This window comes from Epargyreus clarus, unplaced genomic scaffold (assembly GCF_041222505.1).
Source record: "Epargyreus clarus isolate Ecla_fem2 unplaced genomic scaffold, WU_Ecla_fem_2.2 ptg000005l, whole genome shotgun sequence".
Lineage (NCBI taxonomy): Eukaryota > Metazoa > Arthropoda > Insecta > Lepidoptera > Hesperiidae > Epargyreus > Epargyreus clarus.
Genome location: NW_027332213.1, coordinates 2153584 through 2180411, shown reverse-complemented (window position 1 = coordinate 2180411; position 26828 = coordinate 2153584). Strand labels below are relative to the sequence as shown.

The window sequence follows — 26828 nt, the reverse complement described above, 5'->3', positions numbered from 1 at the left end:
TAGATGCCATTCTGTGTCTCAACGTGCAATTATTGTAAAAATAAAAAAAATATTGCTTAAAAATATAGCCTATGTCTCTCCAACGACAGCTCATAACAAGTTAATATGCCTCAAACTTAATCCTTCTCATTCTGAGAGGAGAACAGTGCCCGGCAGTGGGAACGCTTGGGTTGATGATGATGATCCGTCAAAGCCTTTGCGCTGCAGGGCATAAGACATACATGCATACGTTCGGTAAACATTACCCTCTACAGTAGAGTAAAATTAAACTTCATTATTTAATAATATTTGCTAGCAGTGATAGTCTAGTGGTTAAGAAACTCGGCCTCTCGATTGAGTGGTCCGAGGTTCAAATTCCAGGCACGCACCTATGATTTTTCAGTTATGTGCTTATTAGAAATTAAGTGTTACTTGGTAAACGGTGAAGGAAAACATCGTGAGGAAACCTGCATACCTGAGAGATTTATAAAAAATTCTCAAATGTATGTGAAGTCTACCAATACGCACTTGGCCAGCGCGGTGGACTATGGCCTAATCCTTCTCATCCTGAGAGGAGACCCGTGCGCAGCAGTGGAACAGTAATGGGTTGATGATGATGATGATGTAATAATAATTTATTGGTGATGCCAATGATAATTTCATCCATCACAAATAATCGTATTAGGCCTTTACAAAATACAAACTATTAATATTTACCATACAGGAAATTTCAATTTTAATTTTTATATAGATATACACATTACCACAAATAAATTGCTGTTAATTATAAATTATTGGAAATCACTTGGACAGAACCAATGAATTAAATTAGTTCCAGTCAATTTGATTCAATTAATTACATTTCTATTAAATCGTATCTAAATTCAACATCGGGTGTAGTAAAAAGCTTCGCCCCGATTGCTGTATTAGATCCAATAAAACAGTTTTTAGAATAAACTTTTCTACGTGAAATTGAATTTTAGGGTTCTGTCTTATGTGCAGCGAGTAACGAGTGGCGACAAGAAAGTAGGGCTAATTGAAGGTGGTAGAACCCTTTGTGGTTTGACTCCGGCGGCACCACCGCCACACCTATTTCTACCTAATAACAACAGTGTTAGGCGCTGCTGTGTTCCGGTTTGAAGGGTGTGGTAAGCCAGACAGACTTTTCCGAGGTGTTACACCTTAGTCCTCAGGGGTAGCGGCGCATCTGCAGCCGACCTCTAGTAGGAATATCTAATCCTATCTGGGGTTAATTACAGATGTCTATGGGCGGCAGTAGCCACTTACCATCAGGTCGACTGCATGCTCGTCTGCTACTGCTATATTATAAAAAAATACATATTATGTTGTAACAATATGTGTCCTTAAATGTCTAGTGCTCACATGTAATTCCATTTATAAATAGTCACAGCATGCGATGTTTAACAGAAGTACGATAACTAACTATAGGTATTATTTTGTAAAATTTAAAAAATTTGCAAATTTAATAATAATATTATTTGTGACACTTTAAGTATGGCTGCGCCGTTCGGTTCTATATTAAGTTAGTTACATATCCATATGCGGCAGTGAATTGCAATCAGGTAGGACTGCATGTATGTTTCTTATTTCAAACATGTTAAAAAATAGCTATTCTTTACAGCAACCGGCAAATGAACGTTGAAAATATTTTGGTTCTAAGATTATCATCAACTACTTAATAAGACATTGCCTTCCACATTTGGGTAATACTCTGAAAAAAAAACGGAAATTCTACGAGACAGTAGCTATTTGTAGATGAAAAGAAGAATTAATATGCCGCCAATAATAATAATTGTTACAACGTCATGTACATTTGTCACATACAGTACCATTAGTATGAGTTCTGGTACAGTCCGCTGGGGGCGCTGATTGAAAATGTATGGGCAAATACGTAAACAAATACAAAAACAGTCAATTTTGTAAAAGCGTAAAAACTCATACTAAGGGTACAGTTTTATTTATTTATGTATTTATTCTTTATTGACCATGTTATAAACAGTGTGGTACAAAAGGCGGACTTAATGCTAAATAGCAACAGTTCCTATTCCTATACGTTTTTTTTTAAACATCTCATATCGTTTATCCCTTCACGGTAAGATACGCCGATAGGCAATAGTGAGTTTCTAATTGCTCGAAGATTTTCTTCTTTCAAATCTTAATATTAGTCCTTTATGAAGTCTGTTGAAATTTTCTACCCACTCAATAGACCGTACTTTACGGGCGATTTGTTTGAGGTTTTTATATAAGTAGAAGTAATTTTTTACACCTTAATAATTTTGCAATCGATTTATTTTCTAGATACAACCATTGGTAAAATTATTAGATTTTGTTATATTGTTTTGTAGGAGGGATGGTCTATTACGTCAAACTTGTGTGTTTGTTCATAAATTTACATAACATAGATACATAATTTTCCAAATGAAATTTCCGTACATTATTTACGAACAAAACCAATAGATGGTAAAAAAATAACCATTCATGAAATGGTTTCAGTTCATGTCATTAAAAATATATCTTAAGATAACCTGTCGAAAACATTCGTAGCTTTTTCATTTATAATAAACAAATACTAAGTTCCGAGTATATTCAAGAGCCACAATTAACTCGTAAGAATTTGCAATCCCGGCAATATTGTACTGATGCTGCAAGCTCTTCAAACTCATGTAAATTGTAAATGAGTCATGTTCCACGTTCAAAGCTTCTGGACACGAGCAAACAGACCGAATCAGCACCGTAAGGAAAATTGAAATTCGAACTCCGTTTGAATTGCGTTCGAAACATTTAAATCGCCCCAAATGAAGCGTGTCCGATACAGATAAAATCACTGCTTATTTGGATTGTATTCAATGTTATTGCATGTAGCTGGCCAGTAAAATTTGACGATTCTTTCGTATGATTCCACTACTTCAGTTGTTCAGTTCAGTCAGTGCCATTCGAGCTTTGGTAGGGGGTGGACGCGCGCTCGTGACGTAGCCTGCGTAGCAATGCGTTCGAAATTCAAACTTACGTTCGGTTGATGAATATTTTGATGTTGAAATGGAAGGCTAATTTTTTAAATATACTGTAAAAAGTTGTTACGTGTTTCGTGCTCAGTGTTTGTGTTCAAGATGGTTTGGAGGGTGGTCTTCTTATCTCTGCTGTCGTTCTTCTTCGAAGGTAAGTGTTGTTTTATAAATCGGATTTTGTTATTGTGTAAACAATAATATTATTTTTTATTATTAAAAATTTTAAGTTTATGCGTATTACGTTACGATTAAAATATATAAGTTTGTGTTATCTGTGGTATCTATGAATTTATTTACGATTTCATTGTAGCCTTCGCGATATTACTAACGACGGGAAACTTTACGTAAAGATTTTTTTATATATCCGGAAAAATCTAAATTCGGAATATCAATGAAAAAAATCTTAGATAAAATTATCTTAGATTACAAATAAATAAGACTACGTCTCGTAGCACATTGCATTCAAACACAACGTGCTTTCGTGTGAAAGGCTTCTGCGTGTTGGTAGAGTTCTACGAATGTAGAGTTTTTGTGTGATGACAAATTAGGCACACATATTTGAATGTTTTTTTCCAAAAAAATAATAAAACATAATTTCCGAGGTATTGCTTTGTAGCGCATTAATTGTATCTTCATGTGTGCGTATTTGGAATTCGAAATGGTATATGGAAATGGAAATGGAATATGGTGGTACCATACGAAAAAGTTTAGTCATTTTTATTCGAGAGGCTTTATCTATATTTTATCGTCTGACATATTTATATTGAAAGATTCTGTGAATATCCTTATACTATTACGTAGAGATAACTCTGCCTGTGTAGAGTTGGCTACGTATGGTAATGGTAAAAAATATCTATATTAGACTTGTTTTCAACATACGTATTGTATACAACTCACCACTTAAATAAATATAGTTTAAAAAAGTAAAAAACGCGGTTTAATGACAAATTCAACTAAAAAGTAGAAAATAATTTTCAATCTAGGAATCAATTAAGGAACAGTAAATAGTATAATTGTGAAAAAAGCGTGGGGTGCTCCATTCATCAGTTTTCAAAAAGCGCTACAACAACCCAAGCTAATAAAAGCTTGTTAATATAGATCTGTATTTTATGTATCTATTGGATGCAAGAAACAACCATACATTTTCTATGAATTGCATTATGTCCTTAAAGGTGGTAGAACCCTTGGTGGTTCAACTACGGCGGCAACACCGCCACACCTAGTTCTACCTAATAATAGCAGTGTTAGGCGCTGCTGTGTTCCGGTTTGAAATGTGTGGTAAAGGAGACAGACTTTTCCGAGGCATTCCAGTTTAGTCCTCAGGGGTAGCGGCGCATCTGTAGCCGACATCAGGTAGGAATATCTAATCCTATCTGGGGTTGATTACAGATCTCCATGGGTGGCAGTAGCCACTTACCATCAGGTGGACTGCATGCTCGTCTGCTACTCCTATGTTATAAAAAAAAATCTGCACGTAAACATCTGTAGCCGACCTGCCTAGAATACCACTAGGGGTCGATTATAACACGCGCTGCTTTTTCTAACAATTAAGGGTGGTAGAGTCATTTGTGGTTCGACTCTAGCAACAACATCGCCCCACCTATTTCTGCTCGTAGCAGCAGTGTTGAGCGCTGTGTTCGAACCAATCGAAGGATGTAAGGAGACATACATTTTCGAGATATTCCAGTGGAGGTAACGGCCCAACTATGGACCTCAATAGGAATATAATCTTATCAGGATTGATTACAGATGTCCATGAGTGCCAGTTGCTATCAGGTGTACAGCATACCCGTCTGCTTCTCCTATATTATATAAAACTAGCTGACCCGGGAAACGTTTTGTTGTCATATAAATAAAAAAATGTTAAGGGTGAACAACCCTTATCAACGAAAATCTTATGATCTTATTAAAAATAGATAATAGCTGATTCTCACACCTACTGAATATGCATATAAAATTTGGTGAAAATCGTAAAGTCGTTTCGGAGGAGTACGGTAACTAACATTGTGACACGAGAATTTTATGTATAAGAGTTTTGCCTTCAAAATATCTAGAACTTCTCATGGAAATAGAAAAATCAGACGCGAGTGAACGCAAGAGGAATGTATCAGTAAATATTAAATTAGTGCTCCATAATTGCACTTGTATGGGCCTGCCCTACGGCGGAATTCCTTACCATAAATTATACCTTAATATACTTACTTGTACTTTGTTCTTACGGGTATATAATACTAGTGGATGCCTCGACTCCCTTTATGTGGTAACCAAATACATAATCTAATTAAAGTAAGTTTATTTGTCATCAACTCATTACTGTCCTCTTGCTGGGTAGATCCCATCTTAGACTGAAACAGATTTTCATACAGGTTTAAGAACTTTTTACATGCATTCGTGTTAAGGGACCCGCGTGTAGCTTACAGGACAAGATAAGTTTCTATGAAATTGTAGGACTCGAGTGGCATGCATGCTAACACATACAAATCCGTGATATACGAGTAGCAAAAAATCTCGTATTAAGCTAGGATTAAAACTACTTCGCAACAATCCGCAACAAACAATGAATGATGGTATATATTTTAAACCATGCAGTATGTGCCAACCTTCCGCCCACAAAGGATGCGTGCAGATGCAAAAAATAAAAAAATATACACCACCATACATACCACCACCAACACGTGTTTTGGTGTGATCAATAAAAGTTTAATAGGCCGCTTATATCGCAAATATTTGCGCAATATCTTTGTATGCCAAATAATATTGATATAACGGACAAAGGTAATGGAAACATTTTATTTATCTTGCGTATAATTGGCAACGTTAATGAACATAACCTTTACTCTTATAACATAAATATCAAAAATATTTTATTTAGAAATGCTTATAACAAAGTATATAGGAAAACATTAATTCTTTAAATGTCTTTGTATAGTTATAGAACAGAAAAATCTATCTAAAAAGTCTATCACTCCCGAGGTATGATGATATAACTTGATTAAATAAATATCTTACTCGTATATAAAAAATTCTCGTGTCACAATGTTAGTTACCGTACTCCTCCGAAACGGCTTTACCGATTTCACCAAATTTTATATCCATATTCAGTAGGTCTGAGAATCGGCTAGTATCTATTTTTCATACCCCTAAATGATAAGGGTTGTTCATCCTTAACATTTTTTTTATTTATACGGCAACACGTTTGCCGGGCCAGCTAGTTGTAATAGAAAATGGTGGCTTTTGCATACTTGTTCAGATATTATTATAGAGAAGAACTGACAAGTAACTATTACATTTCGAATAACACCTTTTACTTATTTCTTAGTTCCTTGTCAATGGCGTAAACTTTCTAATTGGCACACCTAATTTGAAAGTGAAGACAGTTATATTAATTGGGACGTTAGAGATATTGATTGGGATGTTTCAGCTTAGGGTGATGATACACGAGCGACCGTCAGTGACAGTCTTCGATATGACTGTCGCTGATGTAGTATATCTCTTAGCTTTCTTAAGCGTTCTTAAGGAATTTTGTTGGTTATATATTTAATTTTTATTACACAAGTTTTCATACACTGAGAAATTAAAAAAAACCTATGACTTCTCAATAGATAAACTGTAGAATACCGATTTCTCGTACAACCCCGCTTTATTTTCTATTTGTAGTATTTTTTATTATAAAATAATAGTTGACACATAGTAAAGTCAAGTGTTACTATCCATTAGGGTTCTGGAGAAGGAGAACTATGACAGATGGAGAGACAGACAATCTTATTAATGGGAACCCATTGATCTTTTTGGTGCGGAGCTCTAAAACCGACTATTTCCTCGTGATAAGTGTTTTTAAATAGTAGTACAAACAGAAGAGATATTTTCACAGGTATTGTAGACAATGTAACTTACCTACTATATTATTAGTACGCTAACATAGTAATAAGACGGGTAAACTTTTCGTTCTACAGTTTTGTTCCCTATCTAAACTATGGTAGGGTATGCAGGTAAATGTTACAAAGTTGAACCTTTACTTGTTCCCACTTCCACGCTAAAATATTATGTAGATCGTAGATAATTTGGAAATTTCTCCATCCTTAACTGAAATAGCTTCAGAATTATATCATCAAATTTTTATTGTCTTACTGCTGGCCACGGGTCTTCGAGAATGTGGACGTAGGCTGAACTATGGACTTGCCTAAGGATTAGCAGTTCACATAACTTTGAGAAATGTTTAATTAACGTGTTTCGTGTATTTGAATTTTTGAAGATCCGCGTGGCGGGGAGGTCACCGTACCGGTCCGACGCACATAGGGTCCCGGGTTCAATCTCCGGCCAGGTAGATATCTGAATGATGAATTAAGATTTCTGTTTCTGGGTCTCGGTGTTTGCGTATTTGTCTATCGGTGTGTCCATGGCACCCAAAACACGGGGAATCGTAGTGTGGGGCTGTGAGTGTAGAAAGCGTCTGTATAGCGTTTTTATTCCATTTCCAGCGGCGCAACTGTGACGGACTTCAGGTAGAAATATCTAATCCTATCTGGGGTTAAGTACAGATGTCCATGAGCGGCATTAGCCATTGACTGTCAGGTGGACTGCATGCTCGTCTGCTATTCCTTTATTGTAAAAAAAAAATATCAAATGATATAGACATATCTTTCCTGGGGTGCACATTGCAAGTATTTAACCGACTTCAAAAACGGAGGTTTGTATTCGACCCCTATGTATATAAGTATGTATGATCTCAGAAGTATGTGTTAGGGACCTAACTACAATAACTTATATTTACATTTTTCTTTATTTTGTAGTATTACTGAAGTCGGGTTTTTATGTATGCGCCATTGATAACTCGAAATTAATTATTCTACGAAGTACTTATCCTATATTTAGAAAATACCGAGTGAGGCATGGATAAACTCGAAACTAAAGACAACCACATAATAAGAGGCCCTTTCCTTATTGATAGGTCTATTAGGAGGGCCTCACGGAATTCTACGTAATATTGACTTAGGGGCAATGAACTGAGAAACAATAGCTGCCTCTATTATACTTTCTCATTAAGATTTCAAGACAGTATTTGATATCATTTGGTTTGCTTACGGATTCATCTAAGATTAGGTGTAGTGACTTGAAATTTATATAAAGGCAATTTATAGCGCAGTGTAGAAGGGTAGTGACATGAAATTCAGTATCCCCCTTTCGAGGTCTGAAGTTAGAATCACTACCAAATTTAGTTTAATGAAGTATTGCTGCATCAATTGTAGTCCTCCGGTTTGTAAATTATTACTATCACAAGTGGCCATTTGCCGTAATCTCATTACTATCCCACTGCTGGGCTTGGGTCTCCTCATGCCCGTCCACCATGCTGGACATTTGGACCAAATTGGTAGATTTCACACACTTTTCACACTTTATTTAAAGTACTTTTAGGTGCGTAGGTTTGATCATAATGTTTCCTTCGCCGTTATAGCAAGTTATGATTCAAATGTAATACGAACATGACTAAGAAAAATCAAAGATGCGTGCGTGGGTTGAGGGTTCATAGAACCACGGCACCCCGCGATTTAGAAGACTGAGTTTCAACTAAAAAGTTGTGATAGCCTAGTGGTTAGGAAACTCGGCCTCTCGATCGAGGGGCCCGAGGTTCAAATCTCAGGCACCTCTGATTTTTAACACGCTTCTATTATCTTAAGTTGTATGTATGTATATATGTACGTAACAGTAACGGAATCTTTGAACCCGTTTTCTATTCACTTTGAACGTTCAGTTTAATTCAAAATTTTGAAGAATTATCAAAAACCCATGACAATACACGATTTTAATAATTTTGTACCATTGTCCTTATCAATATCCTCAGGATTAACGATTTTCGAGGCGAGAGAAAGCGCCTTATGGAGCGTTCAGGCAAAGTTACTAGATTGATTTTTAGCTTTGGAAAATAATAATGTTATTTCAATATAACTCAAATGTACTGAAACATATCTATAATGCCATCTTGTAGAATGATTTTTCGGATTCAGTACTCAAAGGATAAAACGAAACCCTCCGCTGTCTGTTCGTGAGTCACAGGGCTTTATCTCATAAACCGTAATAGATAGACACTTGATTTTTTTACAGACGATGCATAATGATGGTCGTTATAACAACAAATACTAAAAATTAATAAAATAAATATAGTTCAAAAAACTAAAAAACACGCTTTTATGATAAAATCAACTAAAAAGTAGAAAATAATTTTCAATCTAGGAATCAGTTAAGGAACAGTAAATTGTATAATTGTGGAAAAAGTGTGGGGTGCTTTTCGAAAATTGATAGGTGTAGCACTCCACGCTTTTTTTACAATTTACTGTTCCTTAACTGATTCCTAGATTGAAAATTATTTTCTACTTTTTAGTTGATTTTATCATAAAAGCGTGTTTTTTAGTTTTTTGAACTATAATTTTTCAAAGTTATGTGCGTATTAGAAATTAATTATCGCTTGCTAAACAGTGAAGGAAAACATCGTGAAGAAACCTGCATACCTGAGAGATTTATAAAAAAAATCTCAAAGGTATGTGAAGTCTACCAATACGCACTTGGCCAGCGCGGTGGACTATGGCCTAATCCTTCTCATTATGAGAGGAGACCCGTGCCCAGCAGTGGGACAGTAATGGGTTGTTCATGAGTTTCAACTACTAGGCAATCACTGCCCTTCTATATAACCTGCGACCATAAAATCACTTAATTATCACCTGTTTTAACGATGAAGGAACAACGTTTAATGTAAATTATGAAATGAGATTAAAATTCTTTAATTAATTGCCGACATAACAATCTTATATTAGCCAAGAGAGGCTTAAATTAAATTAATATTAATTAAAACGACCGACGGCTTTAGGTAATACTGACTTGATATGTGGAGGGTTCCGGGTTTGATCTCTGGTCGAACATACTATATGAGGAATTTAGTGCTGTGATTTGGAACTGGGTGTGTGTGTGTGAATTGATTGAAACCCCTGGGGTGAAACTATTAATTACTTAATCTTTTACGAATTTCGCAATCTCATAATATTGTTAAAAGGTAGGTAAGTAATTCTACCTAATTAAACATAGGCACGTACAACTAAATGTATTCTTAACTGGTTTTTAAACAATTATTACTTACGTTGCTATTTTAATATTATAAAAAAAATCATTAACATAACATCAAATTTGCGAAAATATCCTTGGCTAATAGTGGGACGTGAAAGATGGTGAAACTCATAAACATTAACCCATTACTGTCCCACTATTGGGCACGACTCTCCTCTCACTATGAGAAGGATTAGGCCATAATTCACCACACTGGCCAAGCGCGGATTGGACAACCTCACATACCATTGACACCTTTTTTTAATCTCTCAGGTGCAAGTTTCCTACTGAAATGATACTTAATTTAATAAGGACATATTTTTGAAAAATCTGAGATTTTGATGCTTGGTACCGATGATTGAGAGAAGTTGCAACCATTAGACTATCACTTTTACTTTCCACACGCACAGCCCCACACTAGGATTTCCTGTATCGCGGGTGCTATGAACACACACAGAGATAAACACATCAACAACCAGACCCAGAAAAAGATACCTAAGTCACCATTCATATATCTGTCTGGCCGGGGATCGAACCCGGGATCATCTGCGCGTCAGACTGGTATGGTGACCGCTCCGTCGTACGGGTCGTCAAATCACAGCTACATTTAAACATTTTTAAATTAACATTTCATTTAATATAAATCGTAAAATTACCAGGCGCTCATAATTTCATCAGTAGTATGTAGGTCGACGCTGACATTCACAACGGACATCCGAAAATTACCGTACAAGCTTCTGATTGTAACTTTGTTAATTTTCGCTGAATGAAGCTTTTAAAATAATCAGATTTGATTTATTTTAATACAAAGAATTGAAAGCATTTTTTGGATTGTGGCAGTTGTCTTATCTATTGTTTTACAATAACAGCCTTAATAAAGATGTATTTGTATGATTTCTTGTATGGAAAAATTTTGTCCGTTGCATGAAATTTTATGCATATAGCATAAAATTTCATGCAACGGACAAAATTTCATGCATATAGCATAAAATTTCATGCAACGGACAAAATTTCCAATCCAATAAAAAATTACATGTAATATTAATAGTAAATAAATCCTCAAAGTAGACGCAATGGTTGCCTACAGATTCGAGAATTATAGACACCACTCACATATTACCTTTTGGTGTACACTCTTTAAATAAACTTAGATTTTTTTTAATATTAATATAATTTTAAACGGTTCTCCAAATATTTATTACACTATATTAATACTTGATAATGATAATAGATGGCGCTGTACAATTAAATTTACACATACCAAGCAGTACAATATAACACACATTTTACTTTTAAATTAATCTATGTACACAGTTAATGTTTGCTCTTTGAGCTTATTTGGAAGTTTTAAGCAATCTGTGGTAAGCGCCAACTGCATTACCGACCGCGAGAGCTTCCGTCGCTTTGCGTGTGAAAGCTTGCTTAAAGCTCTGATAGCCTTTGCCTATGCCAGACAGGAACTTGAGAACTTTATATTAAACCATGCATTATACTCAAACCGATTATAAGCTACTGAGAAATTATAATGAAACGTATTAAGAAAAACTTTACTATAAAAACGTTTGAAGGTAGAATCCTTCGTAGTACGTACGTACGTAGTAGTACTCCTTAGGCACAACTGCCCCACCTATTTCTGCCTAAGTGTTCCAGTTTGAAGAGGTAAGGAAGACATATTTATCCGTGGCATTCCAACTTAGTCCTCAGGGGCAGCGGGGCATTTGTGGGCGACCTCAGATAAGAATCTAATAATATCTGAGATTGATTACAGATGTCCATGGGCGGCAGTAGCGACTTACCATCAAGTGAATTACATGGTCGTTTCCTTCTTAAATGTGTTATTTAAAATATACTTCACCTAAAACCCCTCCGGTGGCCGTCTTCGGCGCTGCGTAGCGGATTCCGGGATCTCCAAAGGAACGCAACCGGGGTCCTCTCAGCGCACTGTCCTGTTGGGCTCCCCCCAGGTGACACTGTATCGTCATGCCGTCTGATGTATACGATGGAATGCGACCACACATACCGCCGTCCTCCCGGGGTCGCTAGCCGGGCGGTTCGAACTTCCACTCTATTGCACCCGCGACCCTGAAAACCCCTTTTAGTCACCTCTTACGACAGGTAGGGGGTACCGTAGCCCTATTCTAGATCCCGGAACTACAGGGACATAAAATGTATATATACTTCATCTAATAAATAAATGTGTCAAAACTGCCGTGTCGTGCCGTGTTGTTGTCAGTCAAAAATAAAAAGGCTACCGGTGCCGTTCGAATGAAGAAAAGCCCATTGGATGTTAGTAGTATATAGTCTCATGAGAATACCGTTGAACTACATAAATGTCGAAGATGTATTCGAGTACGTGAAACGGTAGTAAGCAAATCGTGTGTTAGGTCGAAGCCCTTGGGAGTTCATTTCGTTTACCACGCATACGTGTACAAATAATGAAAAAATACTCCAGTCAAAAGGGAATGGATTTCTGCGAAATAGGGTATTTTATTTACCAACTTTAATCTTGCCCTTCGTTGAGTTTATTAGGATCATGGACACTTAGAACATTGAAAATACGTGGAAGGTCGAATCAATACTTTCATTTAGAACGTGTTGGTACCCAAAATGATCTTTTGTCAGACATAAAACTATCTATGTTACGAGATCCTGAGAATATGATAAAATTAAATTGTATGAAAGCATCGTTATATTCAAAAAGTGAAGAAAAATAAAAGCATTTAAGAACTAATAATGGTGGTTGAGTCTTCATACTTTCAATTTTATGGCATTACCGCTTGCATTTTACGGCACTATTCCTTGCTTATATTTTTATTTAGAGGCAAGAAAGGCAACCATGGTGAGCTTTAACTTGAGATATTTTAATATTCTTTATGATAATGCCCGCAGTCCACCTAATAGCAAGTAATAGAGTTTGAGTTCATCCTTCAAACTAAAGCACAGCAATGCTTAACATTGTTCTTTCAAGCAGAATTGTGGCCCAGTGTAACCACTTAGTTTAAAAATCAGTTTAAGTTATTTTCAGTGTTGACTTAGTAAAATCGATACGGACGTCGGAATGACCTGATAAATTTACATTTCGTTGATGCGGATTCAATATCTTTTTATACTCTCAATGCTACTGTGTATATAACATGATTATACGGTGTTACGATTATTGACAGATTGACGAAAAAAGGCATTGGTTCTTCCGAGAGATCTATGTTTGCTTCATAACACTTATACGAGTATGAGACATTCCAACTTATTATTTACGGTACCTATCAGAACAATACTATGGTGTTTATTATAAATGTACATAAGTATGTGACAGTGACAATTTACCAGATGGATAGTATGCTCGTTCACTAAATTACGTTAAAAATTCCGTTGTCCAACCAAACAACTTTGAGCCCTGTCAGCAATATTTCCTTATAATGTAATCCTAATGTAACCCAAAAACGTGGCGTGGAAAGATACTTTGCGCGCGCCATGTAAAACCCATCGCATAAGCTTCATATTGGCTCGATAGCCATTTTTTATCTTACTTCGCAAATTGAGGGCTCTCACCCTGACACGACCCGTCGAATTGGATTGTTAGTTGCTCTTACATATCGACTTTGGAATCCTTTCTCTTAAGGAAACTTCTTCGCTATGTCCCCAATTTGCTTAATAGGAAGGTAGGGAGATGCTATTTTTCCATACAATCTTGTCACGTATAACTTCACTGCATTAACTTAAAAAGTTTAAAATAAATGTTTAACGTGAAGTTAAACATTTATTTTAAACTTTTTAAGTTCTTTTAGATTTTTATTCTTCACAGAACAACATGAACATATGACGCATGCAAGTCGTCGGATAGTATCAAATCCTAATGGCTATCCTTGAAGGTTAAGTTAGAAACCATCGCGAAACTGTCTCTGCCCTACCAAACCCTCTCGACTGAAAAATATGCGATTTCAACTTTACGATCTCAAGTACCAACGCTACAACTATTTTTGGCGTAAATCAGTTCTCGTATTTCGGTGGAAGGGTGTCGATGCTGGCAATCTTATGTATGAGACGAGAGTCTTAGTACCTCAGGAGTGGCAAGGTTCGACGTGATCGATGTGGTCGACTTCATGTCACTGCTTTTTATATGGAGCTGGTGATAATTGCCCGTGGGCCGCAGTGGTCACTTACCAAGGGGACAACATACTCTTAACTACTTCAATCATGTAATATAAAAAAATACAGACCTGCGAAAAATACTGACAGTTCGTCATAGTCATAGAAGAAAGACGGATTTAGCAAAAATGCGAAATTCACTTTTCATCATATTTGAATAACATATCGTCTAAATATTATTACTGCATTACAGAAAAAAAAATGTTTTTATTTTTCAAATTAATCAGTCGGTATAACGACGGATTTTAAATGCGCTCATAGTGAAATGACGTTTGTGAATAACTAAACGGCTGCCCTGTAAAGTTTGGTATTTTTTAAATCCGACTTTGTTCTACGACTATGACGAGTTATTTTAAAATCTCGATGACATCATGTCTAGCCGGCTACGGTTAAGACGAATACCATCAAAATTAAGCTGTTTAACTAAACTTAAGTTGTAACTTTCCTTAATTCAATGCTTCGGGACCTCGATAGCTACTTTAATCAAAACGTCTTCAAGATGTAGATGGTAATATCTATAAAACCGAGTCATAAGGTGAATGTGAACTTTCACACGTCTGCTCCATTTATATGAATCTTAATAGCGAAAGTTCTGGAAGGATTTCTTTTGAGATCCTTTTCATTTTCAGACGTTTATAGAAATAAGTTCTTGAAAGTTCCTTATTTACTTTCAAACGTGTTTTTGATTGCTTAACATTTATAAGTTTTGAAATATCGTAAATATGTTATTGTGCGTTTGTTAATGTAGACACACAATATCCCATATAAACTGGTAACAATAGTAAAGCTATTTTATTTCAAAATATATTTATATGATGAAATTACTACAACACTATAATGTTCTATAGCATACTATTTCCGATAAAATCTAGCGCCTCATTTTCAATTCCCGTCCCACTGATGGGCACTCATCTCTTCTCAGAGTGTGAGGGTAGTAAAAGTCGATAGCTCTGGCGAAGTGCGAATTGAAAAACTTCACACACCTTTAACAACTTTTTTGTAGAGAACTCTAAGATGTATAGGTTTCCTCGGAATATTTTCCTACATCGTTATAGCAAGTGATTTCTAAACCTTACATTGCTTTAAAAAACATATTTAAAGAAAAAAAAACGTGTTATTTTCATATTGTAGCTTTTATATGCCTATTTCTCTTTAAGCTTATTGATACCAATCGTATAGTAATTGAGAAAATAATGTTAATCGAGTTATTATGAGTACTATACTACGAACTTACCTTTCAAAGGCATTGTTGCAGTCCAATGCGTTACAGAACCGATATTTTCCACCGATATATTCTAGGCTCTGTCGACACGACCATGTCATGACTACATCAGTGCTCCAATCCAAAAACCAATACAGTCTGAATAATAAAACGATTGCCTTTAGAATATATTCGAATGAAAAAGATTCTATTTCAGTGTTAAAACTTTCAAATCCAAATTGAAATCCGGGTATTGGTGTCCAAATTTGAAACGTTGAATGGGATAAAAATATGCTGGCACGATTAATTTTGTGCTACGAATGATCAGATTGCAAATCGACGGATAGCAATAAAAATATACTGTTTTATCATGTTGGCGTAATTTTTTTATTTGCGCGTGGTGGAATAAGTACCATAATGGTCACACTCTACAGGTTTCGGATTCAATCCCTGGCTGGTTGACTGAAATTATGAATTTTGTTTTCTGTACTGGTTCTGTGTGTTTTGACTTTGTGTTTATCTATAGCATTCATTCGGACTGTTTGAAAGTTCAAAAACAACAACTAGATTCGAACCGTAGTAACTAACACAAACCATAGATAGGATACCTGCGGTACAAATTGGTCTACCTCTGAGGACTAAGATTGAATGACTCGTATAAATGTAACGGTCTGCTCATTTTATAGTTATCTCACTTAAGTGGATACGAAACTTCATCGACGGATGTATAAAATAGACTCCAGAACACTAAAAATAGTATTGTCAGTTCTAAGTTTATCAGTGTATTTCATACTATACCGTACCTACGATATCAGAGCACTAAGTTACGTTAAGCGATATCTATTTCCTATATCGTTGTTCCTACGGTACACTGGAGACAACACTCGCTGGAATATTCCCCTATCTCTGGGAATTTCAGAATGTTACGGTAGAGTACGTTTGAACACTGATAGTAAGGATTAGGATATTGGTGCTGTAAAGTTTTGCTACATCTAAAATTTTCTTTTGTTAACTTATTTTCCGATCTCCATGCTAGCTAAGTATGGATAGGTTAGGTTAGGTTAGACATGACATCTTTGTAAACTTTGTAAAAATATGAGATTCAATATTTCACTATTTTTTTAACCATTAAGACAAGTAAACGCAATTCTATATATTTGATTTTTAATACGCACATAACAGTATTAGAGACTTGAAAATCAAACCTAGGACTAGTGCGTCCTACGTAGCGCGTGCTACTCGTTAAGAAAAAAAAGGACATAAGGCGAGGGATCGAAAGTATACAATTAACATCTTCGGTTATTCGGATTGCATGAAATAATGCGGGATAAAAATAAAGCGGCAAAAAAATGTAATGCGGCAAAATTATTGAAATGTACTCACTTAAATATGCCTTGCCGTTTGTAAATTTCAGTCCCTTGCCAACCTTTCAGAGAGGCCTATAATTACGCCAATCGGAACGAATTGGCTCTCATATAATGAGAAATTTGCTTAAACAGGAATAAAAATGTATGAAAATCAGCTTTAGTCCTTTTTAAATTTAATGTAGCGTGATCAAAATTAAAAGGGTTTGCGAAATTACGGCTTGCTGCATGGACGATCAAGGAGTACACGTGTGAATTATACCAGAAGTGGTCTACTAGTTTTTTAGCTGCATTACAAGTAGTTATAACATTTTGAAATTAATTGAAATATTTTGAGTAACCATTAAATGCTGTATCTTTCAGAGTAGCATTGAACTTTTTGAAAGTAGCAAACTCTTTGTGGTTCTACTACAGAGGCATCACCGCCCCCCCCCATTTCTTCGATTTTTCTGCACTTTTTCTTTGATTTCGTGTTTTTGCACGTCTTAACTGAACATGTCGGCATTGTTCCGCGTAAATTACTCCATGACAGCTATTAAACGGCTGACACATTTGTCAGCTGTTTAAACCATTTAATGGCTTCCTTCAATTACAAAGCGGTGAGATATTTATAGGATTAGCTTCGATCTCACAGTTTCCAAAATTTATAATTAAAAATTTAAAACTCAGACCTTACATTTTTCAGTACAGTATACAGTTTTTTGGCAAAGCTTTAAGCCAAACAAGATTTTCCTGGAATTAAATAGTATAAAAATTAAGTATTCCTAGTACCAAAATTATTTCGTTGTAAATAGAGCCCGTATTCGCAGATAAGCACCACTACATAGTCAGTGCTGGATTTGCAAATTTAATTTTACACGCGAAAAGTACTTATTGAGACTAGCTTCGTAGCTCGTGTAAATAGTGTCGAGTTTTTATACGTTTTATAAAATTGACAAATTGGATACTTAGTGAGAAGTTCGTGTGAGCTATGGATTACAAAGGTACTTAAATAATTGACGTCAAATTTTAGGTGGTAGAACCGTTTGTTGTTCGACTCCGGTGGCACCACCGCCACGCCTATATCTTATAACAGCAGTGTTAAGCGCTGCTGTGCTCTGGTTTGAAGGGTGTGGTAAGGAAGACGTACTTTTCCGAGGCGTTCCAGCTTAGTCCTCAGGGGTAGCGGCGCATCTGTGGCCGAGTTTAGTTAGGAATATCTCATCCTATCTGGGGTTGAATACAGATGTCCATGTGAGGCAGTAGGCACGGTCAGGTGGACTGTATGCTCATCGGCCACTCCCATAAAAAATACTAGTGTTAAATTCGACTGTAAGTGTAAACTAAAGTATATTCTATTCTACAGTCAACACAAGTTGGAACTTCACCACTCCATGCATTCACAAAATTGCATTCCACGGAGCGTATACAAATATTTTGAAAGGATTCGTGCAAATCATCCAAACTCATTTCACGCACATCTGTCCAAACATGATTAAGGAATTATAATATTCAAATTCACGTCCGTTAGTGAGGGCATCTGAATACCAACTTTATTTAACATTACACCATTTGAATAGATATTTCCAGGAATGATTTTTGTTAAACGCTTCACGTTAGATGAGGAGCTTGTCCTGTTTCAAATTATTTTCAGAAAAATAAATAGTAGTAGCATGTACCCTTTAATATTAAACAACCGTTTCTCTTCATCTATTCACCCTTAATATGATAAGAGTTCTTGTGAGCCACAAATGTTAGGTATTTAGAAAAGTAAAAGTGTCAATGTGTAATGTATTGTGCACTCTGTTGGTAATTGCACCAATTGGTAATGACTGATTCTGAAATATGTGTCAAACGTCAATTCATGTGAGATAGTGTCGATTTGAAGCGAGATGAAAGTTTTCGTATGAAAAATTGACAATGTCCTTTCTGTAGCCCTATGTATCTCTTAGTGTATAATATATATTACTATATTCTAGCTAGTTGCTGCAATGCAGCGTCGTAACATACATTATACAAGGCAGTCCAACTACAAGAAAAGTCTTTTAAGTGTCCGAGACCCACAATGGATGGCTTCGTCCATTTACGACTCAAAGCAGCGTCGCTGACGTCGTCTTATTTATGAAAAATGAATTTAAATTTTGGAAATGATACTCTAGCTTCATGGTACTGTGAAGACCATATTCCAGTGCTCGTTAGGAACATGATAAAACATGATTGTAAAAATGAAGGTAATATATATAATATGTCGTTTTCAATTACTGTCTTACTACTGGGCAGGAGTCTTCACTGTGAGAGGAGCACGAGTATATTACTGGGTATTAAGGGATATAGTTTATAGGGCTGGCCAAATGCGTAAGGGTAGACTTCACAAACCTTTGAGAACCTGTGTTTTGAATAAATCTCAGGCGTACAGTTTTCCTCTTAATGTTTTCTGTCACTCTATAACAAGTGATAAATAATTTCTAATACACACTTTGTAATGTTGAGATATTCAATGAATAGATATTTTAAATATCTTAAAACGTGCTGCGTTGCTAAGAAGCCTTATATTTCAACGTCTACGAAAATGTGTTCTCTTCGGATATTTTTCATTAATTTAGTCCTAAGCCCGAGGTCTATTTATTAGACCAATGCCTATAAGTATAAGAAAATATTCAAAGGTCCATCAGAAAACCCGAATGAAAAAAGTGTATTTTAATTAACTCGTTCTCTTAAAATCACGTTGAGAAGATTCCTTCTCCGACAAAGTTCAAAGTTTAGGCAAAGTGGGTTAATGTTGATGGCAAAAATCTATATCTTTACTTTGTACTTAATTTGAACGCTGAGAAATGGTAATATCAAGTTGTACTCATCATCTAGTCTAGGATATGTCCAGCGACGTTTGCTAACATTTTTCCTACAGGATGGACTGGGGGAAACTTGTCCAAGATTTCTTATGTACAGAGGGTCCTCTAATCAGACTGTTGAATGCTGAAGGCACAGGATCAGTCTGAGTTGTGCCAATTAGAATACTCCTATGTCCGGCAGTGGTCAGCCAAAAGCAGAGGAAGTTTTCTTTATAAAATAGGAGTAGCAGACGATCACGCAGTTCACCTGATGGTCACATCTGTAATCAAGCCCAGATAAGATTACATTCCTACGGGAGGTCACCTACAGATGCACTATCTCTGTGGACTAAACTGGTATACGGATAAGAACGTCTTTCTTACCACACCATTCAAACCAGAACATAGTAGAGCTTAACACTGCTGTTATAAGGCAGAAATAGGTGTGGCGGTGGTGCTGCCAAAGTTGAACCACAGTATTCTACTTACTTCAAAAACTTCACCCTTATTAATATGGTTTAAATAGTTTAAATCGTATGGTAAGAAATGAAAAAAATTGTAATTCCGCTTACGTCAAGAAGACAACGAAGAAAGTATAAAAGTAAAAAGATCCAAAAAACTATCAGATATTGGACTGCCTGAGTCTCCATTTTCATTAACTCGTTCTACTAAAATCACATTGGGGAGATTCTTTCTCAGCAAAGTTCAAAGTTGAAGTGAAGTGGGTGAAGCTGTGTTGGCAGAAATCTTGTATGTACTTATGGAAGTAGATTTTGACGCTACTTTGTGTAATAATATTTTACATCATTATGTTTCCTTTATATCATGAACTATTTCTTATGAATTTTTCTTTGTTGTCATCAAACCATTACCTACTGTCTTAATGCTGGTCTTCTTTTAAAGTGATTAAGTCTTTAGAGTAGTTTAGGCCTTAGGCCACGGCATTGGCCAAGTGCGAATCGGTAGACCTTATACACTTTGAGAACATTTTTTTTAAATTTAGGTGTGTAGATTTCCCCATGACGTTTTTAGTGATAACAAATTTTTAATACGCATACAACCTTGAAACGTCCGGTGCCTGGGATTTGAATCTAGGATCTCCGATTGAGAGATTATGATTATGAAATGAATGTTCTTTTGCCCTTAAAATATTACTTTGTATTTTTTGTTAGACGAGTTAAAATATCTTGAATTTCATGTAATCGTATATTAAAGGTCGACCTTTTATGTTGGCGTTAGCCCGAATCCCAAGCACACATATTCTATTTTCGGTGTTATACATTGTCAGTTACATATATATATATATATATATATATATATATATATATATATATATATGTATGGGAGATTATGAAATGGTAGTTAATAAAATCAAGTTTCTGTGGCAATACATCTTACATAATAAATAAAGTGAGGTAAAACTTCGGAACAATCCGCGATTAATATTTTTCTTATGTTAGTCTTACTCCTCTAAGATTTCAAAATCAAAATTATTATCAGCATTATTATCTTTTCTATCTAGCAAGTCTAAAATATTTAAATCGTAATTTTAATATTAAAATTTTCTATGTCATGCCGCAGTCATTGCTAGGAACGGAATCCAAATTCTCTATCAAATATTTCTAACTAAAATCTAGTTCGAAACTGACTTGCAGAAACTGAACTGTTGACTAGCAACGATTTTGCATTTTGAATTCCGTAGACGCTCCTTGCTAGTTTATGAAATGAAAGTTATTCAACCATCCCATTGCTTAAAGTCCTCTGCATTTCCAATATTCCATTTAAATTATGTTTTTGGTTTATTTCAAAAATAAGACTCTTAACGAGATTTTAATACCATTTCATGTTTGCAATATTTTGTAAGAAATATAATCTGCTTTCCATCCATCCTGCCTTTTGATATAATATTTTGATATTTGCCAATTTTTTGCTGGGCATTTGCGCGAAGAAGTAACTAACATCCATGCATATTTATAAACTTTTATTATTAGTAAGATTAGCTAATAAAAAATAAGTATAAATTTTAAAAAGCCAAAATTAAAACAATACACGTTTTTATGTGATGAAATGATATTCACTTGATGTGATAAAAAACATTGCCTTATTTTTTTTAATCTCATAAAAAGCTTTTCAAACTTATAAGCTAATTTCAAATATATAAAAATAAATTCCTAAACGGATACAAAATCTTAGAATTAGGATACAAAACGTTCAGCATTTGGTATAAATGTATTAACCGACTTGTGACATTGAAGAGTATGATATGTAGCAGAAGAATTCCAATAAACGTCAGGCATACAAAGCTCTCGAAGTTCCAACGGATATTCCCACTGAAATTCCCGGATAATATTCCCAGTGAGCGTGTCTCCAATGTAGCGTGTGAAACTGCAAAGGTATCGGGAATATACGCAACTAACTCGGATGACTTCTGATTGCAAAAGTAAAACCGGTAAAGTATAAAATACTTTGAAGTAAATAATTTGACGCTTGAAAGAGACGCTTTTATTCACAGCCCTCTTGCCTGTGGTTTACTGTTTCGTGTGGGTTAGAGATATAGTCACAAAGATAATTTTAAAATATTTATTTAGACCTTGAAAATAAATCTAAATGTGTTATACAGATCAGACCAGAATTTAAAGCCATAACTTTTTGCATCTTAGATTTTGAGGATTGCGTTTTTTTTGTGTTTTTTTTTATTTTTAACCGACTTCGAAAAAGGAGGAGGTTACTCAATTCGACCGTATATATTTTTTTTTTTTTTTTTTTTTATGTTTGTTCGGCGATTTTTTCGCGATGCCGCGACCGATCGACATGATTCATTCACCATTGTATGCGGCTAGTTTCACAGGGGGTCCCATTTCGAGGAAATTTGAAAATTTCCGCCAGTTTTCCCGGAAAATTGGAAAAACCCGATTTCATATAAACTTGAATAAGTCGAGTATTTCTTAACCAATTTTAATTTTCTTTTTTTCATATGAAAGGGTGTTTCGTTGCGGTACTTTCCTACCTTAACATGAGTACGCTCTGATGATTAGAATTTAAGTTATGGGGTGGAACTCATCATCACTACCCCTGCTTTTTACATATTTTATGACAACTTACCTTCTGCCCACTCAATTCTCATGAAACTTAAAATGAACATTGAGTGTCTAGGTTATCATGATATGATGGAAAATTTGACCTTCAACTCTTCAACCCTGGTAATGCAGAAGTGCCTCCTGCCTCAACCATACAAGTTAGGCATTTGATGCTTAAGAATATTCAATAAGGTTGATAGGTAGAGATATATGATGGAAAATTTGACCTTCTACTCTTCAACTCTGATAATGCAGAAGTGCCTCCTGCCTCAACCATACAACTTAGGCATTTGAAGCTTTCGAATATATGATAAGGTCTTTGAGTAGAGACATATGATGGAAGATATGACCTTCAATTCTTCAATCCTGATGATGCAGAGGTGCCTTCCATGTAAAGTATATAGATTAGACATTTGTTGTAATGAAGTAGCTAGACAGAGATATATGATGAAAAATTTTACCATCAACTCCTTTTTCTTTTCTTAACTATTGAATTAAGGTAAATTGGACTGGTTCACTCGCAGAGTTTTACCACCTAGTTTGATTTATTTACTTATCTGTTCCTATCTAACCTAGCCAATAATTAGTATCTCATAAAGCTTCGCCTATAGTGTTTCGTATTGGTTAGGTTAGGTTGGAACATATAAGACAATATAAAACTAAGCGAGAAGGGCGCGGCAGCGCCCTGCGAGCGGGTGGGTCCAATCCGTATCTATTCAGACCTTACCTTTATTCATGATCACATTTATACAATTTTACATAATATTAATACAAACGTTAGCATATCATCACTAAAAAGAGTGAAAAAAAAAATTTTAACAAAAAAATAAAACCGACTTCTATGTCACTACAAAGTAAAAAATAATTGAAATTAATGTTGGTTTAGTACATATTTCTGAAGTCGGCGCTCATATTGGACACGCTGTTATCAAACGAAATATATTGAGCGCCGACTTCAGAAATATGTACTAAACCAACATTAATTTCAATTATTTTTTACTTTGTAGTGACATAGAAGTCGGTTTTATTTTTTTGTTAATTTTTTTTTTATAATAGGAGTAGCAGACGAGCATGCAGTCCACCTGATGGTAAGTGGCTACTGCCGCCCATGGACATCTGTAATCGACCCCAGATAGGATTAGATAGTTCTACCTGAGGTCAGCCACAGATGCGCTGCTACCCCTGAGGACTAAGCTGGAACGCCTCGGAAAAGTCTGTCTCCCTTACCACACCCTTCAAACCGGAACGCAGCAGCGCCTAACACTGCTGTTATTAGGTAGAAATATGTGTGGCGGTGGTGCCGCCGGAGTCGAACCACAAAGGGTTCTACCACCTTCAAATCCATAGTCCATAGGTTACGCCAAAATATTTTTTATTTTAGGAGTATTGAGTTGAACACGGACAAAGTGCAAGAGGATGTTAATATTGAAAGGTAGAGTCAGTATAGTGTGAGCCAATGTCTGTAATTCAGTTTCAAATGGAACCTGTTCTATAGCACACCAGCTGATCACCCATGTTCATGAACGGCATTGACCACTTGCATCAGTTGCACTGCAAGCCTGTTTGCTCGACCAATCTTATTGTAGTATATGTGCTACTATTCTCGAGATGCACTGGCTCGACCACTCACTATGTGCGCAGGCGGCCGTCCGCTTTCGCCCTTGGCTCTCGCGATACTGACTCCGCGCGCCCCGCCACACCGTGAGCACGAGACAGTGCTTACAGCTGTGCTGTACTTTAGTTAATAGTCATTATACAAACACTATACTTATAAAAGATCTTTAACATCAGTTTAACTGAAGGACCTCACATAAAGGTTTAAATAAAACCTTTTTGCCTTTATCTGCGCTGGTTTGAATAAAAATTGCATCGGCGCAGAAAATTAAGCGGTTTGGCGACTCCCCAAAATGACCTGTCCATCGATTGCGTCCACTGCTGCAAAGTGTCCGTCGCAGCTGTGGTCTGTTAAACTGTTTTAGTATTTTACAGTTCCTGCTGTGATTACGTAAACTGTTTTATGTTGCAACTTTTTTATATGCGCAGAACGTTTCGTCATGTAACTAGGGAAGTCTCAAACGTACGCCATTACAAGCGACTTCTAGCACTGATTCGTGACAGAAGTTATGGTATGAAAAGATAAGAATATCAAACCAAGTTACATGTCACTAGCCTTCTGTGAGATGTTACACAGGATTGTGTTTTTCATTGTTTACAAGTAGATTGAGCAGGAATATAAGAGTTTTGTTTTTATAGGTGTTTATATTCCGGGATATTTGATGTCATTAGTTCAATTATTGAGATTTATGGGGAAAATTTAAAGCGACGGCTTAGTACCATTCGAAGCAAGGAAGTAGACATAATTGAAATCAAAAACGGTCATCCATCTTACACCCGGCAAAGTTAGAGGATGCTTAATTTTGTAGAACAGTACAATATTTTCAATCCGCATTTTTTGCTTTCCATTGTTTTTAGAATCAGGTCCAATTTCAGCATCTCTGAAAGATTCAGATCAACTAGCACGGAATTTTACCAGCTTGTATCAGCTGGTACCAACACCTTCTAACCTTGCCACTTCTACCACATAAGTACGTCAGTATGTTCCCAAGATTATCCAATGAAAGAAAGCTTAGCACCGACGGAGTGCGTTCAGAGCAGATTACTCCGCATAATATATTGAGCCGTCACTTATCTCTGCGAGCGCTGAGCCATCCATTAAACCCATTAGGCTAATGTTGGACTCATTATGTTGGTGGATTAAATTGTATTTATGGTATTCCATTTGAAATTTAGTCATGATTGAGTGTTTGAACTGAAGGATTTATAACCTAGTGGCTAAAAACCCAGTCTCTCAATCAGATAATCTATTGGAATTTTAGGCACGCACCTCTGACTTTCAAACTACTGGTACGTAAGTACGTTAAGTAATTATCACTTTCTTAAGCCGCAGAAGGCTACGCCGCGAGAGAACCTGCGCGCTTAAGAGTTCATTAAAAAGTTCTCAAGGATGTGTGAGGTCTACCAATCCGCACTTAGCTAGGGCCGAGGACTGTATCCTAAGCCCTTTTCATTCCAAGAAGAGACCCTTTTTTTTTTGTTCACGAGGGGGAAACCTTCAAAAGGTACCCGATGCCGTGGGAGCGACACAGCGTTATGTGGGACTCTTACCGCACTGAAACCCCCCGGTGGCCTCCCTCGGCGCTGCGTAGAGAACTCCGGTATCTCCAAAGGAACGCAACCAGAGTCCTCTTAGCGCGTTGCCCCGTCGGGCTCCGCCCAGGTAAGCTTAACGCTCGCCGCACCGTCTGGTGCGTACGACGGTATGCGACCACACATACCGCCGTCCTTCCCGGGGCCGTTAGCCGGGCGGTTCGAGCTCCTACTCTCGCCACCCACGACCCCAGAAGCCCCCTTATAGTCGCCTCTTACGACAGGCAGGGGATACCGTAATCCTAGAGACATATTCTTAGAGACATATTTCTAAGAGACCCATGCTCAATAGTAAGAAAATAATATTGAAATTGATATGATTGATTTAAGTAGTTAACGATGATTCCAATGGAGAGGGAATAAGCGATATACCCTCCTCATTGTTAATATGTAGCGAGTCCATTATGATTAGCGATCTCGCCTGCTACTTCAATACAAAACGTTACCATTTAAATTCAAGTCGTCCTTTTTCAAAAACCCCAGCATTTAAACCAGTACCAAACTAACTGTGCTAGTTTAGGCGAAAATCGCAAAAGAACAGGAAATTAAGTGGTTTGGCGCGTCCCCAAAATTTCACCGTCCAATATAATCGGTCGGACGGGAAATTTTGCTTCCTGACTGAACGTAACCATCGTTTGTGCTAGCTGGCTCTGATTGATACGAGAAAAGGGCCACATTTAGCCGACTTACCCTGGTTGATAAATGTGAACAAATGTTCACGGTTCGTGAATTTGTTAGGTATAGTACGTCAAATATAGATAGATTGTGTAAATACATTTTTGTTCGTGATGACCATAGTATTAAAATGAGAAGGGTTAAGGTACGAATGGATGATCCTAAATAGAAAACCTTTTAAGAAAACCAAGTTGAAGTTTTTTAGGTCGTTGAAGTAAGTGGTAAGTACGAGTAATTAACTTTTAATGGGCGCC

The 26828-nt window shown here is 36.3% G+C and overlaps 1 protein-coding gene across 1 annotated transcript in view; it reads left to right on the top strand.

The window, feature by feature from the left end:
• Positions 1-2940: 2940 nt before the first annotated feature.
• LOC140757912 (uncharacterized) overlaps positions 2941-26828 on the top strand; it is a 109186-nt gene continuing 85298 nt past the window's right edge. The window contains exon 1 of the mRNA XM_073093787.1: positions 2941-3156. Coding sequence (XP_072949888.1) covers positions 3108-3156 — 49 coding nt within the window. The 5' untranslated portion in view covers positions 2941-3107. The remainder of the gene's footprint in view (positions 3157-26828) is intronic.